The sequence below is a fragment of the Coregonus lavaretus genome (assembly GCF_964263955.1).
Source record: "Coregonus lavaretus genome assembly, chromosome: 19".
NCBI classification, from domain to species: domain Eukaryota; kingdom Metazoa; phylum Chordata; class Actinopteri; order Salmoniformes; family Salmonidae; genus Coregonus; species Coregonus lavaretus.
In genome coordinates, this window is record NC_140006.1 from 38,949,589 (window position 1) to 38,971,269 (window position 21,681).

Here is a 21,681-nt window from a genome sequence, read left to right on the forward strand (position 1 = left end):
TCTTTAGTTCAGAGATCTAACAGTTTTGCACACCTGAAACAATTTCTAAAGGTAAACAAGCAAAATGATGCAATGGGCTTTCCTCCTCACTAACTGCCCTCCGACAAATACACAAAAAAAAAAGCAACAAAATTACAATTGAAAACAAATTAACCCATTTCAACTTTTGAAATATAGATTTGTTGTCCAATGCTTTCTTGAGCCATACATTTTTTTTTACAGTGCCAAAGTGAACGGATTTCTCCCAATAAAAAGTTTCAAACCCCAAATTGTAGAATAAACAAAAATCCTACTGACCTCTTCTCTCTTTCCCCGACATGTAACACAAACCTACGGCAAAAAAAAGTGGCCACAGGACGACAAAACATGCTGACATGTACAATATGCACACACCAACGACGTGAGGGAAAATAGCTATTTCTAATGTCTGGTATAAAGGATCAAAATAAACTAAAGTAAACAGATAGCAGATCTTTTGGAATTATTTTCTCTGAACGTAAAAGTCATTTTTCTCTCCTGTGAGTCTGACTTGAGGGGGGGCCAGACCCCCTTCGCTGGGGGTTAGTTTGACCCCTTCTCTGGAGGGGTAGTTTAAGTGTTTATGTGGGTGTTGGGCGCTCTGTTTGTCTGTGGTGGTGGTTGTTGTGATTGCAGGCCATGGCTTCTGATGGGACTACAGCAGTGTAGACGACAGGCAGGGACAGTCATTTTGGCTATGTACACATTCGTAGTCGGTCCATGGCTACCCAAACGAGCGTCATTTCCTCAGGTCTAATACACAAACCTGGAACAGAGAGAGCCAGAAAGATTAACATTAAAAGGTAATATGTAATGAGGCCCTTTTATCTACTTCCCCAGAGTCAGATGAACATTTTTATGTCTCTGCGTGCAGTTTGAAGTGGCTAACTAGCGCAATTGCTATCTATCATTAGCTCAATGACTGGAAGTCTATATGCTAGCAGATACCATAGACTTCCAGTCATTGCGCCAGTTGGCATTGGCTCGCGAATCTACCTCTTAACTTCCTTCATACTGGACACAGAAATAAAAATGGTATCCATGAGTTCATCTGACTCTGGGGAGGTAGATAATGGCCCCATTACCAAAATCCTGAAGTATCCCTTTAACATAGGTGTTCAGTCCCAGGTTCCTGAGCTTAGTGATGAGCTTGGAGGGCACTAAGGTGTTGAACTACTTGGACAATCCCTTACAGATGACCTGTAGATGCTCAAGACCATCGACAAACTAGCTGTTTCATTCATTACTCCACAGCTGCAACTGTTGCCATGTAAACAATTCTGTTTATTGCTCTAGCTGTACCCTTTGACCCCAGATGAATCTAACAGACACTGGATACTGGACAGGTAGTTAACCGATCATCTACAGATCAGTAGCACAGTACTACGATCTATATAAAGTATCACTAATAGGTGCTCATGAACAGTGGCCGTAAATGAAGCCAGGCGTTTACCCGGACCACGTGACGTAAGCAGGAAACACCTGGGGCCCTGGATAAAGCTTTTAACTGGGGTCTGACGTTTTTCCATCTCAGCTCCTCCTGACACCAGGGAAATAATTCCTGGCCGTGTCCATGAAGAGGCAGCTAGTGAGACTTACCGAACCGTCTGACGCGCTGGCTCCCACCTTGTCCCCCGTGGCGTTCCAGCACACCTCGAAGATGCCCCCCGTTCCCCTATAGCTGTGGACTAACACACCCGTCTGGACAGAGGGACAGACAGAGGGCCAGGGATGTGATCAGCCAAACAATGACCAGGAAAAATGGATTTGGGGGCAACTCAATTTCAATTACGTTTACATTATTACACATCTCACTAAGGGCTGAGCTCCAGATTTACATGTGTAACTCAAATTTAGATTGACATATGTAGCCTAACTCAAATTTAGATTTACATGTGTAACTCAAATTTTCACACAATGCACCCATTGAAATCAATGCATTATATACGTGAAAGTCAGAGTCACGCACGCAGATCCAGATCATCGACCACCAGACTAGCCCTACAAGAAACAGTTGGGCTTGATATGTGAATGACGTAAGAGTGAGATGAGCGAGTGTCTGTGTCAGTCGATCCTGTACCTGTGTGTTCCAGATGTGGACACACTTGTCGAAGGAGCCGCTGGCCAGATGGCGCCCGTCGGGGCTGAAGGCCACACTGTAGACGGGCTCCTGGTGGCGGGTAAGTGTGTGGATACACACGCCTCGCTCCACGTCCCACAGACGCACCGTCGAGTCAAACGACGCGCTGGGGAGAAGAGAAACAGTACATTAGTATCCATCTTGGAAATTCATCTTCTGCTCCTAACCTCCCAGACACCACCCATTTGGAAGGGAGCACGGTGCAGCGCCCCTGGAGATATTTAGGAAGAGGAAGGAAGGACATAAGATCCATTCACTTATATTTGATTACAGTGACTATCCTGAGATCTTTATTTCTTCAGCTGGGGCAAACAGAATGTCACAGAGATGAACACATGACTCCATACTAAGTTATGTACAGATCCTAAATGGTTTTTATGATACATAACTTCTTATGAGAAAAACCCCAGAGACATACTGGGAGTTGGAGTGTTTCCCAGAGGAATGCTGTGAGTTGGAGTGTTTCCCAGTCTTCTATTACCTGGCCAGCATCAGGTTGGCGTTGGGGTTGTTGGTCCCGGGCCCCGTAGGGCTCCACTTGATGGTGTAGATCTCCTTACTGTGAGCCTGCAGGTCGTGGACACACGTGTCCTGCTTCATACTCCAGATCTGATAGAGACAGAGGAAGAGGAGAGAGACAGAGAGGAGAGAGAGGAGAGAGACAGAGGGGAGAGGAGAGAGACAGAGGGGAGAGAGAGAGGGGGAGAGAGGGAGGAGAGAGAGGAGAGAGACAGAGAGAGGGGAGAGGAGAGGAGAGAGGAGAGAGAGGGGAGAGAGAGAGGCGGGAGAGAGAGGAGAGAGACAGAGGAGAGGAGAGAGAGAGAGGCAGAGAGAGAGACAGAGAGAGACAGAGAGAGAGAGAGAGAGGAGAGACAGACAGAGAGACGGAGAGAGAGGAGGCAGAGAGAGGAGAGAGAGACAGAGAGAGGAGAGACATACAGAGAGAGGAGAGAGAGGGGGGAGAGACAGAGAGGAGAGAGAGAAGAGGGGGGAGAGAGAGAAAGAGGAGAGAGAGAGAGAGAGGAGAGACAGAGAGGAGAGAGAGAAGAGGGGGGAGAGAGAGAGAGAGAGGAGAGACAGAGAGCAGGGAGAGAGAGACAGAGGGGAGAGGAGAGAGACAGATATGAGGACTCTAATCAATTATATGTAGCACGATGGGACCGACTTGGGAAGAAGAGGTTCTAGTTACGGCCTATAAACTAGGGCCAACTGTCCCCCGGTAACACTTCTTTGAATCTGTTCTTACTCCACTAAATCCATATTTGCCAGTACAGTAGCTAGAGGTCACTTTTATTCAGGAAGATGTCAGGAAGCTTGTTCTGAGCTGTGTGTGTGTACTGACCTTGAGTGTCATGTCGTCAGAGCAGGAGGCCAGCAGACTCCCCGTGGGATCCCACTTGATTGCGTTCACCTCATTCTATTGAGAAAGGGTGATGGGGAGGGATACAAGGAAACACTGTGAACTTTATAATACAGCAGTGCACAAAAAGAGTGCATCAACTGTACAAAGGTACTTCCTGCAGTGATGTGATGAACAGGATAGGCAAAAGCCTTCAGCTATCCTTTATATTCAGGTCAGTGCATTTGAAGACGAGGACTTTAGACTATTGAGATGAATCAATGTCAGTCACAATGTCAACGTGACGGAGCGGAGACTATTGAGATGCATCCATGCCAGACAGTCAGTCCCTGGTCTTACCGTGTGTCCCTGGAAGGTCTTGACAGGCCGGTCCTGGCCCAGCTTACATACGTGGATGCACATGTCCGTGCTGCAGGAGGCAAACGTGTTGTTGCTCTGCCAGTCCACGTCCAGGGCAGGCGCTGAGTGGAAGGGAAACTGCTGTTTAGCCTCTCCTGTGTGAGCGTCCCAAATGATGGTGGTCTGAACGGGAGATGGATACATTGTCAGTTTCATCACGAGTGACCAATGACAGAATGACAGCACACCATGACAAATCAAATTAATTTAAAGGGATTTTAAACCCAATTGTCTGTCTTTATCACAAAAGCCATTATGTTACCTTATCTACTCCTGCACTGAGGATGAAGTTCCCTTTCTTATTCCATTTGAGGGCAAATATAGGACCTTTGTGCTGGCCCAAAGTACTGGCAAGGTTACCTGCAAAAAAACACATCATTGTGCTTTTTTAGTGAGAGAACAGGACTATGGGCCATCTGTGATTCTGTGTTTAGAAATCTTGAGATGTTGCTCGAGCCAAAAGGGGTCCCCTAAATGGACAGAAAGTGTCCAGAAATCTCCTCATTGGACAGAAAGGGGCACTCCTCCCATCGCCCTTGAGCAAAAGCTTATATTGTTTGCCTAAAACTATTCAAGCAAAACTTATATGTAAACAATTGGCAATGCCCGTAGTGCATCTTTAAAATGGCTTACCGTCTTTAGTCCATATTCTGGCAAAGCCGTCGTACGAGCCTGTGGCTAGCAACGTACCCTCACTCTGAAAGACAGAAATTCACCAGTTGGTTATTTTATTATTCGATTTTTAACCTAAACTAAGCCCTTCAAATAACCTGTAATTCTGGGTTGCCATATTTTTTGTTTCTGTTGCACTCCAGATTGGGACAAAACAAGGGACTGATCCTAATTTGCGATTTATGTGCATTACTCAATCTTGGCTAGAATATCCCAATGAAACATTTACGAGAAAGTCAGTTTTGCCTGCTTGTCTTGAGTTGCGATTGGGCCCATAGTACTTAAATGCTGGTTCAGTATCCTCCATAGAGCAGGGGGAAATTACAGCCTGCTTTACTGTAATTCTTTATTCAGTAGTGACAGCCCTGCATTTTCCATGGGAGGGAGCGAATCCATCCCATATCTCCAGTTGGGAAGACACACTAAATTGGGGTCTCTCTCTCTCTAACACCCTCTCTCTCTCACTCACACACACACTCGCACACAATCTCACTCTCTCTCACACTTGCTCTCTCACACTTGCTGTCTCTCTCTCTCGCTAACACTCGCTCTCTCTCCAACACGCTCTCTCTCTCTCTAACACGCTCTCTCTCTCTCTCTAACACGCTCTCTCTCTCTAACACGCTCGCTCTCTCTAACGCACTCGCTCTCTCTCTAACACGCTCTCTCTCTCTCTAACACGCACTCTCGCTCTCTCTCACACACTCTCTCTCACACACTCACTCACCCTCACACTCTCTCTCTCACACACACACGCTCTCACACACACTCACTCACCCTCTCACACACTCACCCTCTCACACACTCACTCTCTCTCTCACATACACACTCACTCTCACATACACTCTCTCTCACACACACACACTCTCTCTCACACACACACACTCTCTCTCAAAAACTCTCTCTCAAAAACTCTCTCTCTCAAACACTCTCTCACTAACTCTAACTCGCTATCTCTCACCAACACTCTCACACACTCTCTCTAACACGCTCCCCCTCTCTCTCTAACTCGCTATCTCTCACCAACACTCTCACACACTCTCTCTCTCTCTAACACGCTCCCTCTCTCTCTCTCTCTAACACGCACCCTCTCTCTCTAACACGCACCCTCTCTCTCTAACATGCTCCCTCTCTCTCTAACACGCTCCCCCTCTCTCTCTCTAGCACGCTCGTTCTCTCTAGCACGCTCGCTCTCTCTAGCACTCTCTAACACGCTCGCTGTCTCGCTCTCTAACACGCTCGCTGTCTCGCTCTCTCTAGCACTCTCGCTCTAACACGCTCTCTCTCTCTAACACGCTCCCTCGCTCTCTCTAACACGCGCTCTCTCTAACACGCTCTCTCTCTCACTAACACGCTCACTCTCTAACACGCTCGCTCTCTCGCTCTCACGCTCACTGTCTCGCTCTCTCTAGCACTCTCGCTCTCTCTAGCACTCTCTCTCTCTAACACGCACCCTCTCTCTCTAACACGCACCCTCTCTCTCTAACATGCTCCCTCTCTCTCTAACACGCTCCCCCTCTCTCTCTCTAGCACGCTCGTTCTCTCTAGCACGCTCGCTCGCTCTAACACTCTCGCTCTCTCTAACACCCTCGCTCTCTCTCTAACAGTCTCTCACACTCTCACGCTCCCTCTCTCTAACACGCTCTCTCTCTCTAACACGCTCTCTCTCTAACTCTCTCGCCCTCTCTAACACGCTCCCTCGCCCTCTCTAAAACGCTCCCTCGCTCTCTCTAACACGTCCCCTTCTCCTCTCTAACACGCTCGCTCTCTAACACGCTCGCTGTCTCGCTCTCTAACACGCTCGCTGTCTCGCTCTCTCTAGCATGCTCGCTCTCTCTAACACCCTCTCTCTCTCTCTAACACGCTCCCGCTCTCTCTAACACGCTCCCGCTCTCTCTAACACGCTCCCGCTCTCTCTAACACGCTCCCGCTCTCTCTAACACGCTCCCTCGCCCTCTCTAACACGCTCCCTCGCTCTCTCTAACACGCTCCCTCTCTCTCTAACACGCTCTCTCTCTCTCTAAAACGCTCTCTCTAGCACGCTCGCTCTCTCTAGCACTCTCGCTCTCTCTAACACGCTCGCTGTCTCGCTCTCTCTCTCGCTCTCTAACACGCTCGCTCTCTCGCTCTCACGCTCTCTAACACGCTCGCTGTCTCGCTCTCTCTAGCACTCTCGCTCTCTCTAGCACTCTCGCTCTCTCTAACACCCTCGCTCTCTCTCTAACAGTCTCTCACACTCTCACGCTCCCTCTCTCTAACACGCTCTCTCTCTCTAACACTCTCTCGCCCTCTCTAACACGCTCCCTCGCCCTCTCTAACACGCTCCCTCGCCCTCTCTAACACGCTCCCTCGCTCTCTCTAACACGTCCCCTTCTCCTCTCTAACACGCTCGCTCTCTAACACGCTCGCTGTCTCGCTCTCTAACAAGCTCGCTGTCTCGGTCTCTCTAACACTCTCTCTCTCTAACACTCTCTCTCTCTCTCTAACACGCTCCCGCTCTCTCTAACACGCTCCCACTCTCTCTAACACGCTCCCTCGCCCTCTCTAACACGCTCCCTCGCCCTCTCTAACACGCTCCCTCGCTCTCTCTAACACGCTTCCTCGCTCTCTCTAACACGCGCTCTCTCTCTCTCTAACACGCGCTCTCTCTCTCTCTCTCTAACACTCTCTAACACTCTCTCTCTAACACGCTCCCTCGCTCTCTCTAACACGCTCCCTCGCTCTCCCTAACACGCTCCCTCGCTCTCTCTAACAAGCTCCCTCGCTCTAACACTCTCGCTCTCTAACACGCTCCCTCGCTCTCTCTAACACGCTCCCTCGCTCTCTCTAACACGCTCCCTCGCCCTCTCTAACACGCTCCCTCGCTCTCTCTAACACGCTCCCTCGCCCTCTCTAACACGCTCCCTCGCCCTCTCAAACACGTCCCCTTCTCCTCTCTAACACGCTCGCTCTCTAACACGCTCGCTGTCTCGCTCTCTAACAAGCTCGCTGTCTCGCTCTCTAACAAGCTCGCTGTCTCGCTCTCTCTAACACTCTCTCTCTCTAACACTCTCTCTCTCTCTCTCTAACACGCTCCCGCTCTCTCTAACACGCTCCCGCTCTCTCTAACACGCTCCCTCGCCCTCTCTAACACGCTCCCTCGCCCTCTCTAACACGCTCCCTCGCCCTCTCTAACACGCTCCCTCGCTCTCTCTAACACGCTCCCTCGCTCTCTCTAAAACGCGCTCTCTCTCTCTAACACTCTCTCTCTCTAACACTCTCTCTCTAACACGCTCCCTCGCTCTCTCTAACACGCTCCCTCGCTCTCTCTAACAAGCTCCCTCGCTCTAACACTCTCGCTCTCTAACACGCTCCCTCGCTCTCTCTAACACGCTCCCTCGCTCTCTCTAACAAGCTCCCTCGCTCTAACACTCTCGCTCTCTAACACGCTCCCTCGCTCTCTCTAACACGCACTCTCGCTCTCTCTAACACGCTCCCTCGCCCTCTCTATCACGCTCGCTCGCTCTCTCTAACGCTCCCTCGCTCTCTCTAACACGCGCTCTCTCTAACACGCTCTCTCTAACACGCTCTCTCTCTAACACGCTCCCTCGCCCTCTCTAACACGCTCCCTCGCTCTAACACTCTCGCTCTCTAACACGCTCCCTCGCTCTCTCTAACACGCACTCTCGCTCTGTCTAACATGCTCCCTCGCCCTCTCTAACACGCTCCCTCGCCCTCTCTATCACGCTCGCTCTCTCTAACACGCTTCCTCGCTCTCTCTAACACGCTCCCTCGCTCTCTCTAACACGCGCTCTCTCTAACACGCTCTCTCTAACACGCTCTCTCTAACACGCTCTCTCTCTCACTAACACGCTCACTCTCTAACACGCTCGCTCTCTTGCTCTCACGCTCTCTAACACGCTCGTTGTCTCGCTCTCTCTAGCACTCTCGCTCTCTCTAGCACTCTCGCTCTCTCTAACACTCTCGCTCTCTCTAACACTCTCGCTCTCTCTAACACTCTCGCTCTCTCTCTAACAGTCTCTCACACTCTCACGCTCCCTCTCTCTAACACGCTCTCTCTCTCTAACACTCTCTCGCCCTCTCTAACACGCTCCCTCGCCCTCTCTAACACGCTCCCTCGCTCTCTCTAACACGTCCCCTTCTCCTCTCTAACACGCTCGCTCTCTAACATGCTCGCTGTCTCGCTCTCTAACACGCTCGCTGTCTCGCTCTCTCTAGCACGCTCGCTCTCTCAAACACGCTCCCTCGCTCTCTCTAACACGCGCTCTCTCTAACACGCTCTCTCTAACACGCTCTCTCTCTCACTAACACGCTCACTCTCTAACACGCTCGCTCTCTTGCTCTCACGCTCTCTACACGCTCGCTGTCTCGCTCTCTCTAGCACTCTCGCTCTCTCTAGCACTCTCGCTCTCTCTAACACTCTCGCTCTCTCTCTAACAGTCTCTCACACTCTCACGCTCCCTCTCTCTAACACGCTCTCTCTCTAACACTCCCTCGCCCTCTCTAACACGCTCCCTCGCCCTCTCTAACACGTCCCCTTCTCCTCTCTAACACGCTCGCTCTCTAACATGCTCGCTGTCTCGCTCTCTAACACGCTCGCTGTCTCGCTCTCTCTAGCACGCTCGCTCTCTCTAACACGCTCCCTCGCCCTCTCTATCACGCTCGCTCTCTCTAACACGCTTCCTCGCTCTCTCTAACACGCTCCCTCGCTCTCTCTAACACGCGCTCTCTCTAACACGCTCTCTCTAACACGCTCTCTCTAACACGCTCTCTCTCTCACTAACACGCTCACTCTCTAACACGCTCGCTCTCTTGCTCTCACGCTCTCTAACACGCTCACTGTCTCGCTGTCTCTAGCACTCTCGCTCTCTCTAGCACTCTCTCTCTCTAACACTCTCTCGCTCTAACACTCTCGCTCTCTCAAACACTCTCGCTCTCTCTATAACAGTCTCTCACACTCTCACGCTCCCTCTCTCTAACACGCTCTCTCTCTCTAACACGCTCCCTCGCTCTCTCTAACACGTCCCCTTCTCCTCTCTAACACGCTCGCTCTCTAACACGCTCGCTCTCTAACATGCTCGCTGTCTCGCTCTCTAACATGCTCGCTGTCTCGCTCTCTAACACGCTCGCTGTCTCGCTCTCTCTAGCACGCTCTCTCTCTCTAGCACGCTCGCTCTCTCTAGCACGCTCGCTCTCTCTAGCACGCTCGCTCTCTCTAGCACGCTCGCTCTCTCTAGCACGCTCGCTCTCTAACACGCTCGCTCTCTCGCTCTCTCTAGCACTCTCGCTCTCTCTAGCACTCTCGCTCTCTCTAGCACTCTCGCTCTCTCTAGCACTCTCGCTCTCTCGCTCGCTCTAGCACTCTCGCTCGCTCTAGCACTCTCGCTCTCTCTAACACTCTCGCTCTCTCTAGCACTCTCGCTCTCTCTAGCACTCTCGCTCTCTCTAGCACTCTCGCTCTCTCTAGCACTCTCGCTCTCTCTAGCACTCTCGCTCTCTCTAGCACTCTCGCTCGCTCTAACACTCTCGCTCTCTCTAACACTCTCGCTCTCTCTCTAACAGTCTCTCACACGCTCCCGCTCTCTCTAACACGCTCCCTCGCCCTCTCTAACACGCTCCCTCGCTCTCTCTAACACGCTCCCTCGCTCTCTCTAACACGCTCTCTCTCTCTCTAACACGCTCTCTCTCTAACACTCTCTCTCTCTAACACTCTCTCTCTCTCTCTCTAACACTCTCTCTCTCTCTAACACGCTCCCTCGCCCTCTCTAACACGCTCCCTCGCCCTCTCTAACACGCTCCCTCGCCCTCTCTAACACGCTCCCTCGCCCTCTCTAACACGCTCCATCGCCCTCTCTAACACGCTCCCTCGCTCTCTCTAACACGCTCCCTCGCCCTCTCTAACACGCTCCCTCGCTCTCTCTAACACGCTCCCTCGCTCTCTCTAACACGCTCCCTCGCCCTCTCTAACACGCTCCCTCTCTAACACGCTCCCTCGCCCTCTCTAAAACGCCCCCTATAACACGCTCCCTCGCCCTCTCTAACACGCTCCCTTGCCCTCTCTAACAAGCTCCCTCGCCCTCTCTAACACGCTCTCTCTCTAACACTCTCTCTCTCTAACACACTCTCTCTCTCTCTCTAACACGCTCCCTCGCCCTCTCCAACACGCTCCCTCGCCCTCTCTAACACGCTCCCTCGCCCTCTCTAACACGCTCCCTCGCCCTCTCTAACACGCTCCCTCGCTCTCTCTAACACGCTCCCTCGCTCTCTCTAACAAGCTCCCTCGCCCTCTCTAACACGCTCCCTCTCTAACACGCTCCCTCGCCCTCTCTAAAACGCCCCCTCTAACACGCTCCCTCGCCCTCTCTAACACGCTCCCTTGCCCTCTCTAACAAGCTCCCTCGCCCTCTCTAACACGCTCCCTCGCCCTCTCTAACACGCTCCCTCGCTCTCTCTAACACGCTCCCTCGCTCTCTCTAACAAGCTCCCTCGCCCTCTCTAACACGCTCCCTCTCTAACACGCTCCCTCGCCCTCTCTAAAACGCCCCCTCTAACACGCTCCCTCGCCCTCTCTAACACGCTCCCTTGCCCTCTCTAACAAGCTCCCTCGCCCTCTCTAACACGCTCCCTCGCTCTCTCTAACACGCTCCCTCGCTCTCTCTAACAAGCTCCCTCGCCCTCTCTAACACGCTCCCTCTCTAACACGCTCCCTCGCCCTCTCTAAAACGCCCCCTCTAACACTCTCCCTCGCTCTCTCTAACACGCTCCCTCGCCCTCTCTAACACGCTCCCTCGCTCTCTCTAACACGCTCCCTCGCTCTCTCTAACACGCTCCCCCGCTCTAACACTCTCGCTCTCTAACACGCTCCCTCGCTCTCTCTAACACGCACTCTCGCTCTCTCTAACATGCTCCCTCGCCCTCTCTAACACGCTCCCTCGCCCTCTCTATCACGCTCCCTCGCCCTCTCTATCACGCTCGCTCGCTCTCTCTAACACGCTTCCTCGCCCTCTCTAACACGCTTCCTCGCCCTCTCTAACACGCTCCCTCGCCCTCTCTAACACACTCCCTCGCTCTCTCTAACACGCTCCCTCGCTCTTTCTAACACGCTCCCTCGCTCTCTCTAACACGCTCCCTCGCTCTCTAACAAGCTCGCTCTCTAACACGCTCGCTCTCTAACACGCTCGCTCTCTAACACGCTCGCTGTCTCGCTCTCTCTAGCACTCTCGCTCTCTCTAGCACGCTCGCTCTCTCTAGCACGCTCGCTCTCTCTAGCACGCTCGCTCTCTCTAGCACGCTTGCCCTCTAGCACTCTCGCTCTCTCTAGCACTCTCGCTCTCTCTAGCACTCTCGCTCTCTAACACGCTCTCTCTCTCTAACACGCTCTCTCTCTCTAACACGCTCTCTCTCTCTAACACGCTCTCTCTCTAACACTCTCTCTGTCTAACACTCTCTCTCTCTCTCTAACACGCTCCCGCTCTCTCTAACACGCTCCCGCTCTCTCTAACACGCTCCCGCTCTCTCTAACACGCTCTCTCTAACACGCTCCCTCGCCCTCTCTAACACGCTCCCTCGCTCTCTCTAACACGCCCACTCGCTCTCTCTAACACTCTCCCTCGCTCTCTCTAACACGCTCCCTCGCCCTCTCTAACACGCTCCCTCGCTCTCTCTAACACGCTCCCTCGCTCTCTCTAACACGCTCCCCCGCTCTAACACTCTCGCTCTCTAACACGCTCCCTCGCTCTCTCTAACACGCACTCTCGCTCTCTCTAACATGCTCCCTCGCCCTCTCTAACACGCTCCCTCGCCCTCTCTATCACGCTCCCTCGCCCTCTCTATCACGCTCGCTCGCTCTCTCTAACACGCTTCCTCGCTCTCTCTAACACGCTCCCTCGCTCTCTCTAACACGCGCTCTCTCTAACACGCTCTCTCTAACACGCTCTCTCTCTCACTAACACGCTCACTCTCTAACACGCTCGCTCTCTTGCTCTCACGCTCTCTAACACGCTCGCTGTCTCGCTCTCTCTAGCACTCTCGCTCTCTCTAGCACTCTCGCTCTCTCTAGCACTCTCGCTCGCTCTAACACTCTCGCTCTCTCTAACACTCTCGCTCTCTCTCTAACAGTCTCTCACACTCTCACGCTCCCTCTCTCTAAAACACTCCCTCGCCCTCTCTAACACGCTCCCTCGCCCTCTCTAACACGTCCCCTTCTCCTCTCTAACACGCTCGCTCTCTAACATGCTCGCTGTCTCGCTCTCTAACACGCTCGCTGTCTCGCTCTCTCTAGAACGCTCGCTCTCTCTAACGCTCCCTCGCTCTCTCTAACACGCGCTCTCTCTAACACGCTCTCTCTAACACGCTCTCTCTAACACGCTCTCTCTCTCACTAACACGCTCACTCTCTAACACGCTCGCTCTCTTGCTCTCACGCTCTCTAACACGCTCACTGTCTCGCTCTCTCTAGCACTCTCGCTCTCTCTAGCACTCTCGCTCTCTCTAGCACTCTCGCTCTCTCTAGCACTCTCGCTCGCTCTAACACTCTCGCTCTCTCTCTAACAGTCTCACACTCTCACGCTCCCTCTCTCTAACACGCTCTCTCTCTCTAACACGCTCTCTCTCTAACACTCTCTCGCCCTCTCTAACACGCTCCCTCGCCCTCTCTAACACGCTCCCTCGCCCTCTCTAACACGTCCCCTTCTCCTCTCTAACACGCTCGCTCTCTAACATGCTCGCTGTCTCGCTCTCTAACATGCTCGCTGTCTCGCTCTCTCTAGCACGCTCGCTCTCTCTAGCACGCTCGCTCTCTCTAGCACGCTCGCTCTCTCTAGCACGATCGCTCTCTCTAGCACGCTCGCTCTCTAACACGCTCGCTCTCTAACACGCTCGCTGTCTCGCTCTCTCTAGCACTCTCGCTCTCTCTAGCACTCTCGCTCTCTCTAGCACTCTCGCTCTCACTAGCACTCTCGCTCTCTCTAGCACTCTCGCTCTCTCTCTAACAATCTCTCACACTCTCACGCTCTCTCTCTCTAACACGCTCTCTCTCTCTAACACGCTCTCTCTCTAACACTCTCTCTCTCTAACACGCTCCCGCTCTCTCTAACACGCTCCCGCTCTCTCTAACACGCTCCCTCGCCCTCTCTAACACGCTCCCTCGCCCTCTCTAACACGCTCCCTCGCTCTCTCTAACACGCTCCCTCGCTCTCTCTAACACGCTTCCTCGCCCTCTCTAACACGCTTCCTCGCCCTCTCTAACACGCTCCCGCTCTCTCTAACACGCTCCCTCGCCCTCTCTAACACGCTTCCTCGCCCTCTCTAACACGCTTCCTCGCCCTCTCTAACACGCTCCCTCGCCCTCTCTAACACGCTCCCTCGCTCTCTCTAACACGCTCCCTCGCTCTTTCTAACACGCTCCCTCGCTCTCTCTAACACGCTCCCTCGCCCTCTCTAACACGCTCCCTCGCTCTCTCTAACACGCTCCCTCGCTCTCTAACAAGCTCGCTCTCTAACACGCTCGCTGTCTAACACGCTCGCTCTCTAACGCTCGCTGTCTCGCTCTCTCTAGCACTCTCGCTCTCTCTAGCACGCTCGCTCTCTCTAGCACGCTCGCTCTCTCTAGCACGCTCGCTCTCTCTAGCACGCTTGCCCTCTCTAGCACTCTCGCTCTCTGTAGCACTCTAGCTCTCTGTAGCACTCTCGCTCTCTAACACGCTCTCTCTCTCTAACACGCTCTCTCTCTCTAACACGCTCTCTCTCTCTAACACGCTCTCTCTCTAACACTCTCTCTCTCTAACACTCTCTCTCTCTCTCTAACACGCTCCCGCTCTCTCTAACACGCTCCCGCTCTCTCTAACACGCTCCCGCTCTCTCTAACACGCTCTCTCTAACACGCTCCCTCGCCCTCTCTAACACGCTCCCTCGCTCTCTCTAACACGCCCACTCGCCCTCTCTAACACGCTCCCTCGCTCTCTCTAACACGCTCCCTCGCTCTCTCTAACACGCTCCCTCGCCCTCTCTAACACGCTCCCTCGCTCTCTCTAACACGCTCCCTCGCTCTCTCTAACACGCTCCCTCGCTCTCTCTAACACGCGCTCTCTCTAACACGCTCTCTCTCTCACTAACACGCTCACTCTCTAACACGCTCGCTCTCTTGCTCTCACGCTCTCTAACACGCTCGCTGTCTCGCTCTCTCTAGCACTCTCGCTCTCTCTAACACTCTCTCTCTAACAGTCTCTCACACTCTCACGCTCCCTCTCTCTAACACGCTCTCTCTCTAACACTCCCTCGCCCTCTCTAACACGCTCCCTCGCCCTCTCTAACACGTCCCCTTCTCCTCTCTAACACGCTCGCTCTCTAACATGCTCGCTGTCTCGCTCTCTAACACGCTCGCTGTCTCGCTCTCTCTAGAACGCTCGCTCTCTCTAACGCTCCCTCGCTCTCTCTAACACGCGCTCTCTCTAACACGCTCTCTCTAACACGCTCTCTCTCTCACTAACACGCTCACTCTCTAACACGCTCGCTCTCTTGCTCTCACGCTCTCTAACACGCTCACTGTCTCGCTCTCTCTAGCACTCTCGCTCTCTCTAGCACTCTCGCTCTCTCTAGCACTCTCGCTCTCTCTAGCACTCTCGCTCTCTCTAGCACTCTCGCTCTCTCTCTAACAGTCTCACACTCTCACGCTCCCTCTCTCTAACACGCTCTCTCTCTCTAACACGCTCTCTCTCTAACACTCTCTCGCCCTCTCTAACACGCTCCCTCGCCCTCTCTAACACGTCCCCTTCTCCTCTCTAACACGCTCGCTCTCTAACATGCTCGCTGTCTCGCTCTCTAACATGCTCGCTGTCTCGCTCTCTAACACGCTCGCTGTCTCGCTCTCTCTAGCACGCTCGCTCTCTCTAGCACGCTCGCTCTCTCTAGCACGATCGCTCTCTCTAGCACGCTCGCTCTCTCTAGCACGCTCGCTCTCTAACACGCTCGCTGTCTCGCTCTCTCGCTCTCTAACACGCTCGCTGTCTCGCTCTCTCTAGCACTCTCGCTCTCTCTAGCACTCTCGCTCTCTCTAGCACTCTCGCTCTCTCTAGCACTCTCGCTCTCTCTAGCACTCTCGCTCTCTCTCTAGCACTCTCGCTCTCTCTCTAACAATCTCTCACACTCTCACGCTCTCTCTCTCTAACACGCTCTCTCTCTCTAACACTCTCTCTCTCTAACACTCTCTCTCTCTAACACTCTCTCTCTCTAACACTCTCTCTCTCTCTCTAACACGCTCCCGCTCTCTCTAACACGCTCCCGCTCTCTCTAACACGCTCCCTCGCCCTCTCTAACACGCTCCCTCGCCCTCTCTAACACGCTCCCTCGCTCTCTCTAACACGCTCCCTCGCCCTCTCTAACACGCTCCCTCGCTCTCTCTAACACGCTCCCTCGCTCTCTCTAACACGCTCCCTCGCCCTCTCTAACACGCTCCCTCTCTAACACGCTCCCTCGCCCTCTCTAACACGCTCCCTTGCCCTCTCTAACACGCTCTCTCTCTAGCACGCTCGCTCTCTCTAGCACGCTTGCTCTCTCTAGCACTCTCGCTCTCTCTAGCACTCTCGCTCTCTCTAGCACTCTCGCTCTCTAACACGCTCTCTCTCTCTAACACGCTCTCTCTCTCTCTAACACGCTCTCTCTCTCTCTAACACGCTCTCTCTCTAACACTCTCTCTCTCTAACACGCTCCCGCTCTCTCTAACACGCTCCCGCTCTCTCTAACACGCTCCCGCTCTCTCTAACACGCTCCCACGCCCTCTCTCTAACGCTCTCTCTCTCTAACACGCTCCCTCTGTCTCTCTAACACGCTACCTCGCTCTCTCTAACGCGCTCGCTCTCTAACACGCTCTCTCTCTCACACGCTCTCTCATTAGCGCTCGCTCTCTCTAACACGCTCGCTCTCTCTCTCCAACACGCTCGCTCTCTCTCTAACACCCTCGCGCTCTCCCTCTCTCTCTAGCACTCTCGCTCTCTCTAGCACTCTCGCTCTCTCTAGCTCTCTCTAACACGCTCCCTCGCTCTCTCTAACACGCTCCCTCGCTCTCTCTAACACGCTCCCTCGCTCTCTCTAACACGCTCCCCCGCTCTCTCTAACACGCTCCCCCGCTCTCTCTAACACGCTCCCTCGCTCTCTCTAACACGCTCCCTCACTCTCTCTAATGCGCTCTCTCTAACACGCTCTCGCTCTCTCTAACACGCTCTCTCTCTCTAACACGCTCTCTCTCTCTAACACGCTCTCTCTCTCTCTAACACGCTCTCTCTCTCTCTAACACGCTCTCTCTCTCTCTAACACGCTCTCTCTCTCTAACACGCTCTCCCTCTCTCTAACATGCTCTCTCTCTCTCTCTAACACACTCTTTTTCTCTAACACACTCTCTCTCTCTAACACACTCTCTCTCTCTAACACACTCTCTCTCTCTAACACGCTCTCTCTCTCTCTAACATGCTCTCTCTCTCTAACACGCTCTCTCTCTCTCTCTAACACGCTCGCTCTCTCTCTCTCCAACACGCTCGCTCTCTCTCTCTCCAACACGCTCGCTCTCTCTCAATCTCTCCAACACGCTCGCTCTCTCTCTCCAACACGCTCTCTCTCTCTAACACACTCTCTCTCTCTAACACACTCTCTCTCTCTAACACACTCTCTCTCTCTAACACGCTCTCTCTCTCTAACACGCTCTCTCTCTCTCTAACATGCTCTCTCTCTCTAACACGCTCTCTCTCTCTCTCTAACACGCTCGCTCTCTCTCTCTCCAACACGCTCGCTCTCTCTCTCTCCAACACGCTCGCTCTCTCTCAATCTCTCCAACACGCTCGCTCTCTCTCTCCAACACGCTTGCACGCTCTCTCTCTCCAACACGCTCTCTCTCTCCAACACGCTCTCTCTCTCCAACACGCTCTCTCTCTCTCTAACACGCTCGCTCTCTCTAACACGCTCGCTCTCTCTCTAACACGCTCGCTCATTCTCTAACACGCTCGCTCTCTCTCTCTCTAACACGCTCCCTCGCTCTCTCTAACACGCTCCCTCGCTCTCTCTAACACGCTCCCTCGCTCTCTCTAACGCTCTCTCTCTAACACGCTCGCTCTCTCTCTCCAACACGCTCGCTCTCTCGCGCTCTTTCGCGCACTCTCGCTCTCTCGCGCACACTCTCGCTCTCTCTAGCACTCTCGCTCTCTCTAGCACTCTCGCTCTCTCTAGCACTCTCGCTCTCTCTAGCACTCTCGCTCTCTCTAGCACTCTCACTCTCTCTAGCACTCTCGCTCTCTCTAGCTCTCTCTCTAACATGCGCTCTCTCTAACACGCTCCATCGCTCTCTCTAACACGCTCCCTCGCTCTCTCTAACACGCTCCCTCTAACACGCTCTCTCTCTCTAACACGCTCTCTCTCTCTCTAACACGCTCTCTCTCTCTAACACGCTCTCTCTCTCTCTAACACGCTCTCTCTCTCTAACACGCTCTCTCTCTCTAACACGCTCTCTCTCTCTCTAACACACTCTCTCTCTCTAACACACTCTCTCTCTCTAACACACTCTCTCTCTCTAACACACTCTCTCTCTCTAACACACTCTCTCTCTCTAACACACTCTCTCTCTACACACACTCTCTCTCTCTATCTCTCTCTCTAACACGCTCTCTCTCTCTAACACGCTCTCTCTCTCTAACACGCTCTCTCTCTCTCTCACGCTCTCTCTCTAACACGCTCTCTCTCTCTCTCTCTAACACGCTCTCTCTCTCTCTCTCTCTAACACGCTCTCTCTCTCTCTCTCTCTCTAACACGCTCTCTCTCTCTCTAACACGCTCTAACACCCTCTCTCTCTAACACGCTCTCTCTCTCTAACACGCTCTCTCTCTCTAACACGCTCTCTCTAACACGCTCTCTCTCTCTCTCTAACACGCTCTCTCTCTCTCTCTAACACGCTCTCTCTCTCTCTAACATGCTCTCTCTCTCTCTCTAACACACTCTCTCTCTCTAACACACTCTCTCTCTCTAACACACTCACTCTCTCTAACACACTCACTCTCTCTAACACACTCTCTCTCTCTAACACACTCACTCTCTCTAACACGCTCTCTCTCTCTCTAACACGCTCTCTCTCTCTCTCTCTAACACGCTCTCTCTCTCTCTCTCTAACACGCTCTCTCTCTCTAACACGCTCTCTCTCTAACACGCTCTCTCTCTCTCTCTCTAACACGCTCTCTCTCTCTCTCTCTAACACGCTCTCTCTCTCTCTCTCTAACACGCTCTCTCTCTCTCTAACACGCTCTCTCTCTCTCTAACACGCTCTCTCTCTCTCTAACACGCTCTCTCTCTCTAACACGCTCTCTCTCTCTAACACGCTCTCTCTCTCTAACACGCTCTCTCTCTCTAACACGCTCTCTCTCTCTAACACGCTCTCTCTCTCTAACACGCTCTCTCTCTCTCTAACACGCTCTCTCTAACACGCTCTCTCTCTCTAACACGCTCTCTCGCTCTCTCGCTCTCTAACACGCTCTCTCTCTCTCTAACACGCTCTCTCTCTCTCTAACACGCTCTCTCTCTCTCTAACACGCTCTCTCTCTCTAACACGCTCTCTCTCTCTAACACGCTCTCTCTCTAACACGCTCTCTCTCTAACACGCTCTCTCTCTAACACACTCTCTCTCTAACACGCTCGCTCTCTCTAACACACTCACTCTCTCTAACACACTCACTCTCTCTAACACACTCTCTCTCTCTAACACACTCACTCTCTCTAACACGCTCTCTCTCTCTCTAACACGCTCTCTCTCTCTCTCTAACACGCTCTCTCTCTAACACGCTCTCTCTCTAACACGCTCTCTCTCTCTAACACGCTCTCTCTCTCTCTCTCTAACACGCTCTCTCTCTCTCTCACGCTCTCTCTCTCTCTCTAACACGCTCTCTCTCTCTCTCTAACACGCTCTCTCTCTCTCTAACACGCTCTCTCTCTAACACGCTCTCTCTCTAACACGCTCTCTCTCTCTAACACGCTCTCTCTCTCTAACACGCTCTCTCTCTCTAACACGCTCTCTCTCTCTAACACGCTCTCTCTCTCTAACACGCTCTCTCTCTCTAACACGCTCTCTCTCTCTAACACGCTCTCTCTCTCTAACACGCTCTCTCTCTCTAACACGCTCTCTCTCTCTAACACGCTCTCTCTCTCTAACACGCTCTCTCTCTCTCTAACACGCTCTCTCTCTCTCTAACACGCTCTCTCTCTCTAACACGCTCTCTCTCTCTCTCTAACACGCTCTCTCTCTAACACGCTCTCTCTCTAACACACTCTCTCTCTAACACGCTCGCTCTCTCTCTAACACGCTCTCTCTAACACGCTCTCTCTCTCTCTAACACGCTCTCTCTCTCTCTCTAACACGCTCTCTCTCTAACACGCTCTCTCTCTAACACGCTCTCTCTCTAACACGCTCTCTCTCTAACACGCTCTCTCTCTAACACGCTCGCTCTCTCTCTAACACGCTCTCTCTAACACGCTCTCTCTCTCTCTAACACGCTCTCTCTCTCTCTCTAACACGCTCTCTCTCTAACACGCTCTCTCTCTAACACGCTCGCTCTCTAACACGCTCGCTCTCTAACACGCTCGCTCTCTCTAACACGCTCGCTCTCTCTAACACGCTCGCTCTCTAACACGCTCTCTCTCTAACACGCTCTCTCTCTAACACTCTCTCTAACACGCTCTCTCTCTCTAACACTCTCTCTCTCCCTCTCTAACACGCTCTCTCTCTCTAACGCTCTCTCTCTCGCTCTCTTTCTCTCTAACACGCTCTCTCTCTCTCTCTAACACGCTCTCTCTCTAACACGCTCTCTCTCTCTCTCTAACACGCTCTCTCTCTCTAACACGCTCTCTCTCTAACACGCTCTCTCTCTAACACGCTCTCTCTCTAACACGCTCTCTCTCTAACACGCTCTCTCTCTCTCTAACACGCCCTCTCTCTCTCTCTAACACGCCCTCTCTCTCTCTCTAACACGCTCTCTCTCTCTCTCTCTCTAACACGCTCTCTCTCTCTCTCTAACACGCTCTCTCTCTCTCTAACACGCTCTCTCTCTCTCTAACACGCTCTCTCTCTCTCTCTCTCTAACACGCTCTCTCTAACACGCTCTCTCTCTCTCTCTAACACGCTCTCTCTCTCTAACACGCTCTCTCTCTCTCTCTAACACGCTCTCTCTCTCTCTAACACGCTCTCTCTCTAACACGCTCTCTCTCTCTCTCTAACACGCTCTCTCTCTCTAACACGCTCTCTCTCTCTAACACCCTCTCTCTCTCTAACACCCTCTCTCTCTAACACCCTCTCTCTCTCTAACACGCTCTCTCTCTCTAACACGCTCTCTCTCTCTAACACGCTCTCTCTCTCTAACACGCTCTCTCTCTCTAACACGCTCTCTCTCTCTAAAACGCTCTCTCTCTCTAACACCCTCTCTCTCTCTAACACCCTCTCTCTCTCTAACACGCTCTCTCTCTAACACGCTCTCTCTCTCTAACACGCTCTCTCTCTCTAACACGCTCTCTCTCTCTAACACGCTCTCTCTCTAACACGCTCTCTCTCTCTAACACGCTCTCTCTCTCTAACACGCTCTCTCTCTCTAACACGCTCTCTCTCTCTAACACGCTCTCTCTCTCTAACACGCTCTCTCTCTCTAACACGCTCTCTCTCTCTAACACGCTCTCTCTCTCCATAACACGCTCTCTCTAACACGCTCTCGCTCTCTCTAACACGCTCTCGCGCTCTCTAACACGCTCTCGCTCTCTCTAACACTCTCTCTAACACGCTCTCTCGCTCTCTCTAACACTCTCTCTCGCTCTCTCTAACACGCTCTCTCTCTCTAACACGCTCCCTCTCTCTCTCTCTAACACGCTCTCTCTCTAACACGCTCTCTCTCTAACACGCTCTCTCTCTAACGCTCTCTCTCTAACGCTCTCTCTCTAACACGCTCTCTCTCTCTCTCTAACACACTCTCTCTAACACGCTCTCTCGCTCTCTCAAACACGCTCTCTCGAACACGCTCTCTCGCTCTCTCTAACACGCTCTCTCTCTAACGCGCTCCCTCTCTCTCTCTCTAACACGCTCT

At 52.6% G+C, this 21,681-nt stretch overlaps 1 protein-coding gene across 1 annotated transcript in view; it reads right to left on the reverse strand.

The window, feature by feature from the left end:
* Positions 1-218: 218 nt before the first annotated feature.
* Positions 219-21,681, reverse strand: part of LOC311146848 (F-box-like/WD repeat-containing protein TBL1XR1-B) — a 32,429-nt gene continuing 10,966 nt past the window's right edge. Inside the window, exons 8-15 of the mRNA XM_084183452.1 lie at positions 4,551-4,614; positions 4,180-4,277; positions 3,858-4,040; positions 3,501-3,575; positions 2,640-2,767; positions 2,099-2,264; positions 1,618-1,719; positions 219-784 (exon numbers count right to left, since the gene is read on the reverse strand). Of these exons, the coding sequence (XP_084039578.1) occupies positions 758-784; positions 1,618-1,719; positions 2,099-2,264; positions 2,640-2,767; positions 3,501-3,575; positions 3,858-4,040; positions 4,180-4,277; positions 4,551-4,614 (843 nt within the window). The 3' untranslated portion in view covers positions 219-757. The remainder of the gene's footprint in view (positions 785-1,617; positions 1,720-2,098; positions 2,265-2,639; positions 2,768-3,500; positions 3,576-3,857; positions 4,041-4,179; positions 4,278-4,550; positions 4,615-21,681) is intronic.